The 19,063-nt window shown below is 43.6% G+C and overlaps 1 protein-coding gene and 1 long non-coding RNA gene across 2 annotated transcripts in view; one reads left to right on the top strand and one right to left on the bottom strand.

Moving 5' to 3' along the window:
• The window catches only part of UBE3C (ubiquitin protein ligase E3C), a 162,466-nt gene extending 145,938 nt beyond the window's left edge, over nucleotides 1-16,528 (top strand). Inside the window, exons 22-24 of the mRNA XM_040434193.1 lie at nucleotides 3,464-3,530; nucleotides 7,923-8,053; nucleotides 15,495-16,528. Of these exons, the coding sequence (XP_040290127.1) occupies nucleotides 3,464-3,530; nucleotides 7,923-8,053; nucleotides 15,495-15,665 (369 nt within the window). The 3' untranslated portion in view covers nucleotides 15,666-16,528. The remainder of the gene's footprint in view (nucleotides 1-3,463; nucleotides 3,531-7,922; nucleotides 8,054-15,494) is intronic.
• Nucleotides 1-19,063, bottom strand: part of LOC121002713 — a 471,797-nt gene that overhangs the window by 20,712 nt on the left and 432,022 nt on the right. The gene's annotated exons all lie outside the window — the stretch shown is intronic.

A 19,063-nucleotide genomic window follows, 5' to 3' on the forward strand; every position in this document is an offset into this window, starting at 1 on the left:
CGTTCAGCCTCCGCTCCGCTCGCCTCCGCACGGCCAGGCGGACAGCTGAACGCTGCTTGCAGCGTTCGGGTGTCCGCCTGGCCGTGCGGAGGCGTGCGGATCCGTCCAGACTTACAATGTAAGTCAATGGGAACGGATCCGCTTGAAGATGACACCATATGGCTCAATCTTCAAGCGGATCCGTCCCCCATTGACTTTACATTGAAAGTCTGAACGGATCCGCTCAGGCTACTTTCGCACTTAGAAATTTTTCTAAGTTATTAATGCAGACGGATCCGTACTGAACGGAGCCTCCGTCTGCATTAATATGATCGGATCCGTTCAGAACGGATCCGATCAAGCGCAAGTGTGAAAGTAGCCTGAGACGTATGCTTTTTTTTGTAACGTATTCAGTGAAAGGGAATCTGTCAACGCAATTCTGCAAGCAGTAATACATGAGAAGTACTGCACATAAAGAGTCTGGATCACCATTTTTTATTTGCCTACTGCCCCCCGTTTCCCCTGCTGTCAGTGCTCAAACCTGCATTGAAGTACCCAGTCAGGATTGCTGTGCTGGCATAATGGAGAGGACTCCTGTGCAAATGCACAGCATTCCTGACATTGTATTTCAACGCAGCTCTAACCCCTTCCCGACCAGCGCCGTAGTACTACAGCGTGCTGATTGGGCGGGTGCATGAGCTGTGCCTGCCCGATCAGCTGCAGGGGACCAGCTGTTCCCGTTAGCCGGACGCCTGCTGTACACGCCGGCATCGGTGAATACACCGATGCCTGCGCATTAACCCTTACTATGCTGACCGTGGCATGTGCAGGATGTGTGGAGGGAGGAAGCTCCCTCCCCTTCCTCATCGGGTCCAAGCACTGCTGTGTTGGGGACCCGATGGCAGGCAGCCTGATGCCTTCCACAGGCATCGGGGCTGCCTTCAATATAAGTATTGTAATGCATTGTACAGCTGATCAGACCCCAAAACGTTGTGGAAAAAAAATAAGTTTAAATAAAGTTTTGCATAATAATAAAAAAAAAAAAGTTTCAAGTAAAAAAATAAAAAAAGCGTTCTTTCCCCATAATTAAGTAATAAAAAAATAGGAAAAAAACGAAAAGTATACATATTAGGTATTTCCTTGTCCGTATCGACCGGCTCTATAAAAATATCACATGATCCATCCTATTAGGTGAATGCAGTTAAAAGAAAACTCTGCCAGCACAGCCATTTTTGGTGACGTTCCTTCACAAACAGTGTAATACCAAGCGTTCAAAAAGGCGTAAAACAAGATTGAATTCTGTTCAAATATGCATTTACTGTGTAAAACTTAACAAAAATAAAAATGATAGACATATTAGATATCGTCACTTCCGTAACAACTTGCTCTATAAAAATATTACATGAGATGCATCCTCAGGTATATGCTGTAAAAAAAAAAAAAAAAATTTAAACTATGCCAAAACAGCCATTTTTTGTCACCTTGCCTCACAAAAAGTGTAATACCAAGCGATCAAAAAGTATTATGTACGCTAAAATGGTACCAATGAAAAGGTCACCTCAGCCCGCAAGAAATGAGCCTCCACATAAGACAATCACTAAAAAAATAAAATAAAAACCAATGGTGCCCATAAACCAATCCTGTAAAAATCTGCGCTGCAAAAGCCATATGGCGCTCCTTCCGTTCTGAGTCCTGAGCCCCCACAGAAAATTACCCCCACATATGGGGTATTGCCATATTCAGGAGTAAATGGGTAACAAATTATGGGGTGCTTTTACTCCTGTTACCCCTTGTGAATATGAAAAATTTGGGGCTAAAGCAACATTTTATTGGAAGAAATGAAACTTTTTATTTTCACAGCCAAGTGTTTTTGAAATTCCGTAAAACGCTTAGGGGGTCAAAGTGCTCAGTACCCCCCTTGATATATTCTTTGAAGGGTGTAGTTTCCAAAATTGGGTCACTTTTTGAGGGTTTCCACTGTAGGGGTACGTCAAGGTCTTTTCAAATACAAAATGGTGCCCAAAAACCATTCTAGCAAAATCTGCCTCCAAAATACATATGGCGCTCCTTTCCTTCTGACCGCTGCCACGTGCCCATAGAGCAGTTTACCGCCACATATGGGGTATTTCTGTAAACTGCAGAATCAGAGTAATGCATATTGAGGTTTAGTTTGCTGTTGACCCTTGCTGTGTTGCAAGAAAAAATTGATTAAAATGAAAAATCTGCATAAAAAATGAAATGTTGAAATTTCGCCTCCATTTTCCTTTAATTCTTGTTGAACACCTAAAGGGTTAACAAAGTTTGTAACATCAGTTTGGAATAATTTGAGGGGTGTAGTTTCTAAAATGGCATAATTTATGGGTGGTTTCCATTATGTAAGCCCCTCAAAATCACTTTATAACTGAATTAGTGCTTAACAAAATGGTTTGGAAATTTTGTTGAAAATTTGAAAAATGGCTTCTACACTTCTAAGCCTTCTAACGTCCTAAAAAAATAAAATGACATTTACAAAATGATGCCAACATAAAGCAGACATATAAGGAATGATGACTGATAACTATTTTATGAGGCGTTTCTATCTGTCTTAAAAGTAGAGACATTCAAATTTAGAAAATTGTGAATTTTTTCCAATTTTTGGTACAACTTGGATTTTTTTTTATAAAGAAAGGAAAAATATATTGACTCAAATTTAGTCTTGAAGTACAATGTGTCATGAGAAAACAGTGTCAGAATGTCCTGGATAAGTAAAAGTTATTACCACATAAAGTGACACATGTCAGATTTGCAAAAAATGGCCTGGGCAGAAGAGCGAAAACTGGCCCGGGGTAGAAAGGGTTAAACCCTGACAGCAAGGTAATGGGGGACAGTAGGAAAATAAAAAATAGTGATCTGGACTCCATATCTGCAGTACTACTCACATATTGCTGCAGTTAACAGTCCAGAATTGTGGTGACACTCCCTTTAAATTTTGCTCTTTCAGTGCTTAGGAGTCCAGTGGGTGGTCTTATTGAATAAGACCCTTTATAATTGTACCTACACAGACAACTCTCAGCCACTATGGTAGGGACCACCCACGGACATAGAGCAGAGGTTTAAATGTATAAAATAAAAATCTTTTCCCAGAAAACCATAATCTGCTCAGATCCTCCTGTACTATGCCATGTAGATCAAACACCATGTTCAACATGACCGGTTCCCTTTACATGGGGTTGTTTCCTCTTGACAGCCCATTTCCATATGCCCCTCACATAGGATAAAGTGGATAGCAGCTAAGAAGCAGCAGCTCTAGACGATCTGATCCATCGATGAATTACAGCCACCTACAATACTACATTTCGAACCTAATGAAACTTTCCCCTTCAAAACCAGCTGTTTGCAGTGGTCTTCTGAGCAAGACCCCTGTAGTAGATCCCAGATTAAAGAGGTGGTCTGTAATCAGAGTTTGTTCTGAATGACTTTTTTGACAATGTTTTCTTTCCTCTAGGTCTTGATTTCTGGGGCACAGGTTCCAATCTGCCTTGATGATCTGAAGTCTTTCACAAACTATTCAGGTATTTATTTAATGGAGGATGTAGAATATTAAGAACATTAAATTTGGGTAACCTTGAACCTAAATTGTGAAATATAGCCTGACACATCTGTCACCTTAAAGACCTTTTTCAACCCTTCTCTCCCACCCAATCTGACATCGGCATGGAGAGATGCTGCTGCACATCGGATGGGGCAGCCCTCCTGGCCGTCTATTCTAATTAATAGGACATGTATACACTGCTTGCTGGGTGTCGGATGGTTGCTTCAGCAACTGTCCCATCTGATATGCAGCAGCGTCTCTGCATGCCAATGTCAGATTGAGTGGGGCAGAGGGGCTGGACATTTCCTTTAAGAAAATATAGCAAAACTTGCCCTTGAGGAAAAAGGTTCAGCGGGAAATAGATTAAATGAGTTGATCAGCAGGGGGAAAATAAACTTGTAAGGCGGATACCATGCTGCTTCCGCTCCAGGCTTACAGGGTCCCTAGTGGTCTCTACTTCCCGGTCCTGTCTCGAAACACAGGAAATGCCTGCTGAGCCAATCGTTGGCTGAGATGGGTGACCTCAGCACAGCAGGCTCCTATACCAGCATGAACAACACATAATTTGATTTTTGCATTTAAATTAAAGCAGATTTTTCAGGTTTAATATTCTCTCCTCCCCCAGCATGGGATATACAGTTGAAACCAGAAGTTTACATACACTGTATAAAAAGACACATATGCATGTTTTCCTCAATATCTGACTTAAAATCAGAATAAACCTTTCCTGGTTTTGGTCAATTAGGATTACCATAATTATTTTTATTTGCCAAATGCCAGAATAATGAGAGAGAGAATGTTTTAAGGCATTTTTATTACTTTCTGCAATGTCAAAAGTTTACATACACTAAGATTACTATGTTTTTAAACAATTCTGGACTGGAGTTAATTAGAGACACACCTGTGGATGTATGTAAATGCACACCTGAAACACACTGCTGCTTTGTGTAGCATCATGGGATAGTCTATAGAAATCAGCCAAGATATCAGGAAGAGAATTGTGGACTTGCATAAGTCTGGCTCAACCTTGGGTGCAATTTCAAGATACCTGAAGGTACCTCGTTCATCTGTACAAACAATTATACGTAAGTACAAACAAGATGGGAATGTCCAGCCATCATACCGCTCAGGAAGGAGACGGGTTCTGTGTCCCAGAGATGAACGTGCTTTGGTCCGACATGTGCATATCAACCCAAGAACAAAAGCAAAAGACCTTATGAGACTTATAGGCCATACATGCTCCTCTGGAATTCTGGGAGGGAAGGAATGCAAATTAGCTCTTAACAAGCTCTGCCTCTAATGCCACCAGATGTAAGGCAGCTATCCTATAAGTCAATGTTCAGCTCTTAAAATAAGCCTTGAGACATGACTTGGATATTGAGGCAGATCTTGTTAAGAGCTCATTTGCATCCCTTCCCTCCCAGAATTCCAGAGGAGCATGTATGGCCTATAAGTCTCCTCACACTGATTACGGTGCTCTCTCCCTAAGGAGAATTAGTTCCCCCCAGACAGAGGCCTCTCACCCAGTTAAGCCAGTACTCTCTGTTCTGCACTGATGAGGGGCAATCACCCCGAAACAGCTGTCTGCAGATGAGATGCTGGCTTATTTAATATCCAAGTCATGTCTCAAGGCTTATTTTAAGAGCTGAACATTGACTTATAGGATAGCAGCCAGGGGCGGACTGACCGGTCGGGCACTTTGGACATGGTCCGAGGGCCCGGCCGGGATTGGGGCCTGCCGCAGAATAACATTATGTGTTAATGTTATGCCCAGCACCCCGATTCCGAATGTTATGCTGGCCTGGTAATGGCAGCGGGGCCCGGTGCAGTCAGTGTATTCTATTACACCGGGCCCCGCTCACTGTAATACTAATATTCATATGTGAACAACTTGAAATCCTCTCCCTCTGAGCTCTCTGTACTCACAAACTCAGTAGCAGGCCGGGCGGCAGCGCAACTCACTGACGTCACACGCCTGCTCCTCCTACTTCATTCATAAAGTGGGAGGAGCAGGCGCGTGACGTCAGTGAGTTGCGCTGCCGCCCGGCCTGCTACTGAGTTTGTGAGTACAGAGAGCTCAGAGGGAGAGGATCGCAGAGAATTTCAAGTTGTTCACATATAAATATTAGTATTACATTGAGCGGAGCCCGGTGTAATAGAATACAGTGACTGCACCGGGCCCCGCTGCCATTACAACACCAGATGCCGGCCCCCAGACCCTGTATTGGGGATCATTCACTCACAGGGACACTGTTATGGGGGGGATCTGTGGATGACACATATATAGCATAAGGTGCTATATATGTGTCACCTACAGACCCCCCCCCCCCCCACAACAGTGCCATCCACAGAGCCCCCACAACAGTGCCATCCACAGAGCCCCCATAACAGTGCCATCCACAGAGCCCCCACAACAGTGCCATCCACAGAGCCCCCACAACAGTGCCATCCACAGAGCCCCCACAACAGTGCCATCCCATCCACAGAGCCCCCACAACAGTGCCATCCACAGATCCCCCATAACACCTTTTGGTTCAAAATATTTTTTAATTTGGCTATTCCCCACCCCTCTTGTAATTGTTCCGCTACTTGTGGGCTGCGCGGGAATGAGGTCAGTCACTTAGGTGGGCAATCCCGTCCTGCAGCGCGTGATCCCGCAAGACCCGCCGCTGTAGGTCACGGGTCTCGCGGGATCACGCGCCGCAGGATGGGATTGCGCACCGAAGTGACTGAACTCATGCCCATGTAGCCCGCAAGTAGCGGATCAGTGGAAAGAGTACAAAGTGGGTGGGGGGATGATCTGTGGGGTTGCCCAGACGGCTAGGCCCTTCACAGTAGTTATTAACCCCTTTCAGCAGTCCCCCATTCACGGAAGGGGGGACTGCTGAAAGGGATTAATAACTACTGTGAAGGGCCTCCCCCCTTTCACAGTAGTTATGCCCAGATATGTGCCCCCTTCACAGTAGTTTATTTTCAAATGCCTATACAGGCGTTGAACCCATCTTGCCCCAGGAGAAAATTAATACTTCACTTTTATTGTTGCTGATTAAAATCTAAACTTGTGCTCAGTACCTTTAATTGAACTTAAACTATTAAACCAAAAATCAAATAAGTTAAAAATACAGTCACCACTCCACTGTAATATCTGAATAATATCTGAATATCTGAAATCAGTGGATCAAGAGGGAGATCAGTGCACTTTCTCTCACCCCCGTCACTTAAATGGCAAAATGCTGCCAGTAGTCAGCTTACAGTGCCACTAAACACCTAATCTAAGTTGTGGGAGCGCGGAGCCGTCAACCCACTAAGACCGCAGCACACTAAGTATTGCATGTGCTGTCATGCCAATATATATATCCTATTGACAGTGACCACTGCAAACGGACAAGGCTCAGCTTTGATGCTGTGTCTAACTGCTAACACATGCTAGCACTGATAAGTAGGCCGGCAGGACTACTTCTAACTGTCTAACAGTGGAGTGATTTACTGGATTAAAAACAGGGTCTGCCCCCTTCACAGTAGTTATACCCACACTGCTTCTAACAGAGGCTCACTAATGGACGCTGAGATTAGATCACCCCATACGAAAGCATTGAATCAATGCTTTCCTATGGGGAAAAATCTGACCCTGGAGGTCATCATGCAGAGTGTGAGGACGTCCAGCGTCAGATACCAGACCAAAGGTCTGTTTTACTCCAGGAAGCGACTAGAGACTGACTTATTGCTGGAATGTAAACAATGCAGTTTCTCTAGAACATTGCAGCTCGATTTGCAAAAGGGACACTGTACCCAGACCACATCAATGAGCTGAAGTGGTCTGGGTGCCTTTTGTGTCACTTTAACTTTGAAATCTTATTAAAGATTGTGTAGGGTGTGGCTGGAGGCGGGACAAGGGTGTGGCTTGCAGCAGAACATGGGTGGGGCCTGTAAGGGGGCCCTTGATTTATTTTGCCCGGGGGCCCTGAGGGTTCTCAGTCCGCCCCTGATAGCAGCCTTACATCTGGTGGCATTAGACGCAGAGCTTGTTAAGAGCTCATTTGCATCCCTTTCCTCCCAGATATTGAGAACGACATGCATATGTGTCTTTTTATATAGTGTATGTAAACTTCTGGTTTCAACTGTATATTATTGTTTAACTCATAGAGAAATCACAGGAGTCCAGTTTCCCCCCTAAAAGTAGCCAAAAAGCTATACAAATGTTTAGTGTCTATTAATAGTGGGTCACATCATAACACATGATGGATACATGCACAAATCATTAGCTTCTGTGCCACTGCAAGTACAGCCGATGGGTAATAGGAATGCACACATCCAGATGCTTGATGGGTACAATACTCCCTGGTTTAATGTCTCTACTGCATTTTCCTTTCAGGCGGATACTCTGCTGATCATCCAGTGATCAAAGTTTTCTGGAGAGTCGTGGAAAACTTTACTGATGAGGAGAAAAGAAAACTACTGAAATTTGTGACAAGCTGTTCTCGGCCTCCATTATTAGGTTTTAAAGTAAGCGCTACAGTATTGTTCATTTTTGAGAGCCAATAGATTTTAGATTCTGTAGGCTGAGGGATGTGTAAATCTGACACCCACACTTGTCATGCAGTGACAGCACATTCTGTGCTTATGCCATAAAATGCTTAAAGGGGTATTCCCATCTCAGACAATGGGGGCATATCGCTAGGATATGCCCCCATTGTCTGATAGTTGCAGGTCCCACCTCTGGGACCCACACCTACAAGGAGAATAGAGCGGGGAGAGCTGTGGCTGGAGGACCCCGGATTTCCCAGGGTCCGTCCACCACCAAGCGTTGCTCCCGTAGAAGTGAATGGGAGCGCACTTATCAGACAATGGGGGCATATCCTAGCAATATGCCCCCATTGTCTGAGATGGCAAAACCCCTTTAAGATAGGAATACTCCTCTAAATGCAGGTCTATTGTAGATGTCTATTAGCAGGTAGGACAGCCTTGCCAATTATCACATCTCCACCAGGCCTTCACTAGGAGAATGGTATCAATTGGCATCTCTAATGACTTTAAATAAAGTGCCAGTTTGTCATTTCAGTGCCAGTAAAAGGGTTTTCCAGGACTTTACTGATCAGTATCTGATCAATGGGGGTCTGACACCTGTGACCCCTACTGATCAGCTGTTTGAGAAGGCATCGAAGGTCGTGTGAGTGCCATGACCTTCTCTCTGCTCACCAAGCACAGTGCCATTCACTTAATAGCGGCTGTGCTTGGTATCGCAGCTCGGCAGCATTCACTTCAATGGGGCTCAGCTGCGCCTAGGCCATGGGATTGATGAACGTGACGTCACATAGCCTAGGGAAACCTGAGAGAAGGCCATGGTGCTAACGCAAGTGCCGGTGCCTTCTAAAACAACTGATAAAAAGGGGTTCCAAGTGTCAGACCTCTATCGATCAGATACTAATGACCTATCCAGAGGATACCCGAGCAAACACCAGAGGATAGGTCATCAGTAGTCAAGTCTTTAATATAGTTCAAAACATTAAGGTCAATTTACTTCTGTATGCATGTGGAATAGATTAGGAGGGGTAGTCCCATCTGAATATTTTTTTCATATCACTTGGATATGCCACAAATGTCCGATACGTGTGTGTCCCAACTCTGGAGCCCACTTCTATCTCTAGAACAGGGCCCCCAAAGTGAAGGAGAGCGCACTGTAAGTGCTCAGCTATTTTCGGACCTCCCATAGCAATGAATGGAGAGCTTGCAGTGCAAGCGCTGCCAGGAAGTGCTACATACTGGATATATACAGTCCAGAGTGATTTGTTTACGTGGTGAAAATGGGTCAAACTGGAAGAAAAATCTTGGGGAAGATGTGCATTAGGGAAGCAACTACATGAGTATATCTGTTAAAAACCATAGAAATCCCAGAAACCCCTTTTAAACAGCCACAGATCGCTCTTACATCAAGAGTAAAGGGACCCTTACGCCCTATTAGATCTTATGATTTTCAGGCCAATTATGGGGAACAAGTGCTTATAGGAATGCTCGCTCCCGATAATTGGCCCATATAATCGATAAGGCGAGGAACGAGCAAATGCCCCTTTGTCGGCTGATGGGCCTCTTTGATTAGCCATGGTCTGTCTAAACCCAGCTGAATCAGGTGTTTGTAACATGTAGCGACCCTCAGTGGCAATAGGCGTTCTTATCTTCACACCCTTTAAGTGGCCCTTATAGTTCACGACCTTCTACATTAAAAGGCAATTTGAGGCTTAGCTGAACTACCGATAGTGAGAGAGCTTGGCTCTAACCCCAGATAAATAAACGTGAATAGACCAGAATGAACAGATCAGATCTATAGGAAGCATTGAAATTGAACATGAAAGCGCCCACTAGACAGCGATTAGTGAATAATTAGACCTTTTCCATTCAGAGCGGGGTGTGGACGAGATCAGGCTATTTATGTGCTGGATAAATAGAGAAGTGAGAATGTTTGTTCTGCCTAATCCCTTATGGATGTTTTATTTGTCTAAATAGCTTTAAATGAGTTTGAGTAATGTCCCGATGTTATCTGTGAATAACCTGCCGCCCCTATAAATAATGGCCAGGCCAAATATAGCCACAGTATATAGCATGAGGGTAAAGATTGACACAGTTTATCTCTAGCGCATGAATGGGTACTGTACACAAGGGACATCTTAATGCCTATTGTCGGCTTGTTAAAGTGGTCATTATTTTTGCAATATCCATTGTTCACCATTTACAAATATTCCTTAAAGGTGTGGAGATGTGCTCGGGCTTGTGGAACGGCATGATGGACGACTTTGTACCATGTTCAACAGAAATAGCCGCCTATTATTTATGATCACAAGAAGAAGGGTTCACACTTCATAGTCCACCGTTTCCCCTGAGCTACAGTATATCCAGTCAAGAGATGTATTGACAGCGCTAGTCCTCAATACCTCTAGGGATAGTCCTCTCTAGCGACTACAAGAACCAGGCTGGCCATAGCCATGAAATCGTTATCTGGCAACTTCAGCTGTTTTTCCCAGTCGTAGCACATAACTGGTTGATACAGTGATCTGCAGCACTGGATTTTCCTGCCTGTCGCCAGTATAATCTGACGTTTACATTCTGAGTGTCCAATTTGCAGTTTTTTAAAGTAGAAGAGGCCTGTTTCTGTAACTGATTCACCTTTGTTCAAAATCAAATAATGTTGTAAAACTATGGGCCAAAAATACCCAGGGATGACCACATCTCTCCAGGTCCTTCTCATATTTATGGCAAGACTTTTCCTGGATTTTGATATTGATGGGATAGGTCATCAATATCTGATTGATGGGGGGGTCCAGTTCCCGGCACCCACGCTGCTCAGCTGTCTGAAGAAGACGTGACGCTCCAGCCTAGGCCAGTGACGTCACGTTCTTCAGTCACATGGCCTAGGTCTGTGATGGCTAACCTCTGGCACTCCAGCTGTGGTGAAACTACGACTCCCAACATGCTCTATTCATTTCTATGGAGTTCTGAGAACAGCCAAGCAAGTGTGCATCTTGGGAATCATAGTTTTACCCCAGCTGGAGTGCCGGAGGTTAGCTATCACAGGCCTAGGTGTAGCTCAGTCCAATTCAAGTGAATGGCTGGCAATACCAAGCACAGCCGCTATACAATGTCCCTATGCCTGGAAAACTGTGAAGAGGCCATGGCACTCACCGTAGTGGAGATATCAGAACCCCACTGATCAAATACTGATGACCTATCTTCAGGATAGGTCATCAGTCGTGTTGAGCGAACTTGTGTTTTAAGTTTGGCGTCTAAAGTTCGGGTTATCGAAGAATCGCGTTATGGATTCCGCTACCACTGACTATAACTTATGGTCCGTGGTAGCGGAATCCATAACTCGATTCTTCGATAACCCGAACTTTAGACGCCGAACTTAAAACACAAGTTCGCTCAACACGACTGATGACCTATCCTGAAGATAGGTCATCAATATTTTCCTGCCGGGAAAACCCCTTTAAAGGTAACTTCTAAAATGCAATTCAATCTGCAGGTAGCACGGTACAGAACAAGAAGAAATTGGCAAACTGATATATAGCTTGGTGGAAAAGATATAGTATAACTTGTGTTTCATTCATTTGCTTAGGAGTCCAGTGGGCGGTCTTATTCAGTGACTGGCACCTGTCTCTGCAAGTACAGTGAGAGAGAAGACCGTCAATCAATGCACTGGACCGCCCACTGACTCCTAAGCCAAAATGACAGGAGTTTTCCAAAAAGTAAAGTCGATACACTCATTAAATTGGGTTCTCCTGAAAATGTCCTTTCTGCGAAGTCCGTTAGACAGGTAAGGTTTTTGGGAGTTTAGCCACTGGTACTTCTGTCATATCAGAGCTGGACGCTGGTGATTGAACACGTAGAAGCTATTAAAAAGATATTAAAATCAGAACAACTTGAAATTGTCTTATGTTCCACCAAATGGTATATTCAATCTTAAGAATTATTCTTAAAAAGTCCCGTCTTACTGTAAGGCACTCACTTCTGTAAAATGAATACTAAGTATTCCTCTTAAAACGCTGGCAATAGTCAGTACTTTAGGGCTGTAGGGAGCCTCATCCCTGACAAATCCCAGACATTATTTAATGTTTGTAGACTCTGGATATCACAAGGTTAGACCATTAACAAATTAAGAGCCCATTTGGAGCCAGATTAAATGTTACAAGATAGCATTTTCTAAAACTAATTAAAGCTTAATAACTTTAATAAATTAGGTTGCCGTAGATACAGAAAAAAAACCTACATTTGTATTCGAGTGAGTAAGATCGCGAAGTTCCAGTCAGGTCAGAATAATAAATGGCTTCTCTCCACTGGTGAACTGTTGTCTCCCGCTTGTAATGTGTTTCATTATGCAGTTTTCACATTGGCCAGCCGCTCGTTTTACGGTAGCACTTCATCCTGCTACATTACTAAACCTTTAAAGTGGAAAAAGCCAATAACCTATGGAGAGATGGCCCCGAAGCGCAGCAATTTGGCAGGGGGATGTATTGAAATGGTTGCCTTCTTCTGCGTTAATAACCTTGTGGAAATGTTGCCTTTATGTGAAGGTTACAAAGGTTCATTATTTCACTAAATAACGCTTTATAATGGGGGGGACTGGATTGCCGGTAACAGAAAATCATTGTAAAATATTGAAATTATTTCGCACGTATAAATAACTGTTTATAATGGACGTCTAGAAAGATGTTAAGCTTAAAGGGGTTGTCTCATCATGGACAATGGGGGCATATCGCTAGGATAAGCCCCCATTGTCTTATAGGTGCAGGTCCCAGCGGTGGGAGAACAGAGCCCCGCTGGCTCGGCTATTTCCGTCGGCCCCATAGAAATGAATGGGAGCGGGGGCCGCGCATGCGCAGTACTCTCCCATTCACTTCTATGGGGAGTCGGCTTGGTGTTGGCCGGACCGGAGTCCTCCAGCCACCACTTTGCGGGGCTCCGTTCTCTATATAGGTGCAGGTCTCAGCGGTGGGACCCGCCCCTTTAAGACAGTGCGGGCATATCCTAGCGATATGCCCCCATTGTCTATGATGAGACAACCCCCTTTAATGCTACAATTCTACATGTCCTCTACTTCCTTCCTAAAAATTGTGATTCAGGCAAAGGAGGCAGCATCCATTCCCTTTCTTTACTGTTACGGTGTGTTCACACCTAATGGATTTGCTGCAGATTTCCTGCCGTGGAATTGCAGTCAGAAACTTTGCAGCGTATTACAGTACCAGCAAAGTGCATGAGATTTTACAGAAATCACAACCAAATCTGCTGCCGAAATTGACCTGGAGGGCTGATTGTAATCCTGGGGCCACATGGTGACATAAAAAAAATATGTGACTTGTCTGCTAGAGCTACAATTTGGCGGTAAAAACACAACCAAGCCACATGTTGCACGCAACGTACATTAGTCAATAGAATGAAAGTCACGTGCGATCTGCAACATCTAGATCTTCTGTCACGGCACTACACTGAAACAACATTCACAACTGTTAGATCTAATGTTGCCATGTAGCCCCAGCCTGAATCTTCAGCTTTGCTAAGGCTACTTTTAAATCTGCGTTTTTTTTTCCAGTATTAAGATCTGGCAGAGGCTTTTGTTCTGTCCCCATTCGTTGTCAATGGGGACAAAACTGAACTGAATGTATTCCCTTCCGTTTGGTTGCGTTCCCATACCGAACAGAAAACCGCTGCAAGCTGTGTTTTTCTGTCCGGCATTGGATGCGGAGCAAAACAGATTTGATATGACACTAAATACAAGTCAATGGTGCCAGATCTATTTTCTCGGACACAATAGAACACGGATCCGGCACCTATTGACTTAGGGTACTTTCACACTTGGGGCAGAGGATTCCAGCAGGCAGTTCCGTCGCTGGAACTGCCTGCCGAATCCGTCAATACAGGATCCTGATCTGTCTGACAAATGCATTAAAATGCCGGATCCGTCTCTCTGGTGTCATACAGAAAAACTGATCCGGCATTTATTTTTTTTCACATTTTTTGCAGTCTGAGAATGCGCAGACCTTAAAAACTGATCCGTTTTGCCAGAACACTCGGGGCCGGATCCGGCATTAATGCATTTCAATGGGAAAAAATGCTGAGTCCGGCATTCCGGCAAGTGTTCTGGAATTTGGGACGGAGATAAAACCACAGCATGCAGCGGTATTATCTCTGTCCTGAAAAGTCAAAAAGACCTGAACTGAAGACATCCTGATGCATTCTGAACGGATTGCTCTCCATTCAGAATGCATAAGGATAAAACTGATCAGTTCTTTTCCGGTATTGAGCCCCTAGGACGGAACTCAGTGCCGGAAAAGAATAACGCTAGTGTGAAAGTACCCTTACAATGGTTTTAGTGCTGGATCAATCATTGCTATTTTAAAGATGTACAACCGAATCCGTTCATAACGGTTGTATTATCAATAACGGAAGCGTTTTTGCTGATCCCTACCAGATCAGGCAAAAACGCATATGTGAAAGTAGCCTAAGCATAGTGTAAAATCGGCATCAAATTTACAGAAAAATCTGCAATAGATCCAAATGTAACACATGGAGGTTTTGCCACTTATTTGTAGCTACTTTTTCATCTGCAGTTTACTTCCCATGTAAAAAAAAATGCATGTCAATGCCATTGCATTATTGCCTGGTGAAATAGAAAATATAGATTTTTTTTCTCTTTTTTTTTATTAGAAATGTTGAATTGTAATGGATGGGCATTGACTTGTAATGGATGGGCATTGACTTGTAATGGATGGGCATTGACTTGTAATGGATGGGCATTGACTTGTAATGGATGGGCATTGACTTGATGTTTTAGGGACAGAGGCAGCCCGTCTGCAGCACAAAGCAGTATACGAGGATACTCATATACTATAGCTTATATAGATACATACACCTATAAGGAGTTTTCTGAAAAATCGTGGTTATGTGCAAAATAGCAATGAGTCTTTAGGCAGCTGCAGATGTATAATAGATGTATCGCATATGTTTGGTCTTTCCCTTTTGCATCATTTCTGTAAGTGGGATGTCAGATCTTTGCTATGTTCTCGGAGTCTATGAAATGGCTTTCCGCTGCTCCCCCTCCTCTCACATCATGAGTCTCTCACACTGAGGGAGAGATACTGCCATAGCTTAGAAGAACGACTCCAGGCAGCGAAGGGAACTTGACGAGATTATTTTGGTGGTAATTATATAATTTTATAGCTGATCGTAAATGCTTGCGATGACTTCTTATCGGTATATTGAGCCATAGATGTGTATTACTTATAATCTTTATCATTCATTATGGTTTTCCAATGTGTCTGTTATTTTTTTATATAACTAAGAATTCTGGTTGGCATTCTGATGGAAGTGATTAGCAAAATCCAATATGACTGTGAGCATAGCCACAGAGAAATATATGGTTTCTGTGTTTTAATTCCCATTCTTATTTTCCGACTTCTAGGAGCTGTATCCTGCCTTCTGCATCCATAACGGGGGGTCTGATCTGGAGCGACTTCCCACTGCAAGCACCTGCATGAACCTTCTCAAGCTTCCAGAGTTTTATGATGAGAATCTTATGAGGAGCAAACTGCTTTACGCTATAGAATGTGCTGCCGGCTTTGAACTGAGCTGAGTCGAACTTAACCTCCAATGTGGGATTGAAAACTGGTGCCTACATAGAATTCCCCATGAAACTGAGACATTTCAGGAATCCTGGCTTTATGACATCAGTAGTAGACATGAAATTTGCCATCGACTTTCATCAAGTAAAAATTGCTGTTTTATTGAGAACAATTTTCCAAAAATAAAAGCACTATTTAAATAATGTGACCAGTCTGCAAAAATTAACCAAAGATGATCACTTGGCTTAATGCTGTTTGGATCGAAAACCTCCAGATGCTGGCGGTATGTATATACAACCAGCAGACTGGTACCATAAAGGCATAAAACAGGGTCCGGATCATCTACAGTAGACATCTCTGCCAACGACCAGCAGAGCAAAGGCGCCTTACGGCCAATCCTGCCTGCATCAGAAATAGTACAAGAATTTGAACTGTGTCCATTGTGTTCCCTTCACTACCTGCCCCATTGGCTGGTAGACGTCAAGCATCATTTCTAGTATTTTATTTCTATTAAAAAGACCCCTATGGAGAGATTGTACTATGGGTTTTAAGTGCTTCTGTACAATGTACATCACGATAAAGTTGTGAATATACAAAAATTGCTTTGCTTCAGTTCTCATAACTGTACAGATTTTTTTTTATCAGATTTATTGTTTTTTGTCATGTAGTACAGTCCACTGTCATGGCTCTGGAGGAAAATATATGGTAACATCTATTAAATATCATTTCAGACTCAGTCTGCTCTGTCAGTTTTCGTTAATGTGATATTAAATGGGACCCCCTCCAAATTATAAAGAACACATGAAATCTTTGAGTGTTCTTTTTGTGCAGAATTTATTAAAGGGGATATGTCACCTTAATATCACTACAAGGATTATCCCATCTTGAATATTTCACAGTGGGCCCCGGAAATGGCGGAGTGGCAGGGGCTCTGCTGTTTCTGTAACTCCCATAGCAGTGCATGGAAACTCGGCTATTTCTGTAGCTCTGGCTGCTGTGTAGACAGCCTCTCATCAGTGTCATCACACGTGCCATAGGTATTGTCACATAATTTTTCAGATATGGTAAATGTACATTTTGATGCTCAGTTGATGCACCCTAGATCTACAGTGATCTGACATTGGCTGCATAGAGGCTTGTGATCTCAGGCCATCTGGGCAGTAGCCCCGATACTGCTGTCAGGCCCAGCCTAAACATCCCCAAACCAGCCCCTGTTATGTTATGTTATCTGTCCTTTGTATGCCCCCTTTATAATGGAAAGATATGTACCTATTCAGTGTTGTGGACTCAATCCTGGTTTGGGCTTACAAATACTGATACAAAATATGTGAATGTGGCCTTAAGCTATTTTTTTTAACACAGTTGTTGCAACAGAAGAGTAGAAGGATCAGTCCTTACTTTATACTTTTCCTTCTTTTTGTGTCCACTCCTGTGTTTGGCTCAGAAAAAGTGCCATAAAATCTGCATGTGTAATTCCTAGCTCAGGCTGCATTCATACTGCTGCAATTGACTGATCCAGTAGGATCCCTGTAGGGAACAGTGAGCCCTGAACTCCACCCGCACCACTGTCCTTACCTACTTGCATGATCCGTTCTAAACAACGGCCCGCAACTGGACGGCAGTCCTTACTTAACTAAGTGCAGGGGTCTAAGCGGAACAAGAGCAAGGATAAGATCACAAACTAAGTAACAGATGAGCATCATAGAAAATACACAGGTACGACGGAACTCAGGGACAAATGGACCGGGTCAAACCAGTAGAGACAATCAGAGGTAAACAAAAAAAAGAAACCAAGAGCAATACAGTACCAAAGCTGGGTCAATACCAAGAAGTCATGTCAGGGTCCAAATTGTCAGGCAGATACTGAGTCAGAATATCAGGCAAGAATTCCATAGCAGTTTCAAAACAATCCAAACGCTAGAAGACCTTATTCACAGGCAACTGTGGCCAGCAGTTTACCTGTTTAAATAAGGCCGCCCTGTGGTCATGCGAGACATCACATGACAGACGTTGTCAATCCAGAAGTGCCGACAAGATTAGCTAGCGCTTTTGCACACAGAGCCCCATGGGATCCAGACTCCAGTAGCGCTGCCTGCTAGAGATGGCGGCCGCTGGTGATCCGGGCATTACACTGTGGTTCAGGTGAACAGTATTAGGTTCTATGGTGATTTCAAGTTGGTGCATCAGAACTACAGGCATACCGACTCTTGTAGTCAGAATATAGACAATAAAATCCAGCCATGTTGCAGATGCCTGAATACTGCCTTAGGCCCGTGTGCACTCCCCATCATGGATGTGGAGCTATTCACTTGAATGGGTCCGCAATCGCGGAGATGCGAAACAGAAGCACAGATTGGAACCACACGGAAGCACTACAGAATGGTTCTGTGGTGTTCCTGTCCGTGCCTCCGCACTGTAAAAAAATAGTCAATTTTTTTGCGGTGCGGACGGATCATGGACCCATTCAAGTTGAATAGGTCTTTGTCCGTCCCAGCTGCCGCACGGACATTGCCCGTGCATTGGGGACAACAAATTGCGGTCCCCAATGCACGGAACGGATGCACAACGTCTTTAGGGACAGTAATTTGAGTGTTGTAATTTCAGAAACACTCTCAGCTCTGCAGGTGCCCAACCACAATTTTCCTGCTACTACATCTACATCTTGTGACCCCAGATCTTACCGATGTCTGAAATGCCATCTTCACATAACTATTATTTGTATAAGATTTAGGAACCTGAAAACTAGAAGCAGATGGTGGATGCGGCATCACTAGGGACACAGACAGGTTCAGTTTGCTGGAGGCTTTATGTGGCACGAGTAGAAGCACGCCACACAGAGTGTGACAACACTATATCATGCCAATGCTCAAATCAGTCAAACAAAAGCACAAGGTTAACTGTACAGGTTATGCACTAGAGATGCAACGCAGTGCAAAATCGGCAGCCTGGACAAGTCATGAAAAGGTGCAGTCATATTGCGTCATGTAAGTTTGACATGCAGTACAGACCAAAAGTTTGGACACACCTTCTCATTCAAAGAGTTTTCTTTATTTTCATGACTATGAAAATTGTAGATTCACACTGAAGGCATCAAAACTATGAATTAACACATGTGGAATTATATACATAACAAACAAGTGTGAAACAACTGAAAATATGTCATATTCTAGGTTCTTCAAAGTAGCCACCTTTTGCTTTGATTACTGCTTTGCACACTATTGGCATTCTCTTGATGAGCTTCAAGAGGTAGTCCCCTGAAATGGTTTTCACTTCACAGGTGTGCCCTGTCAGGTTTAATAAGTGGGATTTCTTGCCTTATAAATGGGGTTGGGACCATCAGTTGCGTTGAGGAGAAGTCAGGTGGATACACAGCTGATAGTCCTACTGAATAGACTGTTAGCTGCTTTTT

Source organism: Bufo bufo, chromosome 5 (genome assembly GCF_905171765.1).
Source record: "Bufo bufo chromosome 5, aBufBuf1.1, whole genome shotgun sequence".
Classification (NCBI taxonomy): Eukaryota; Metazoa; Chordata; class Amphibia; order Anura; family Bufonidae; genus Bufo; species Bufo bufo.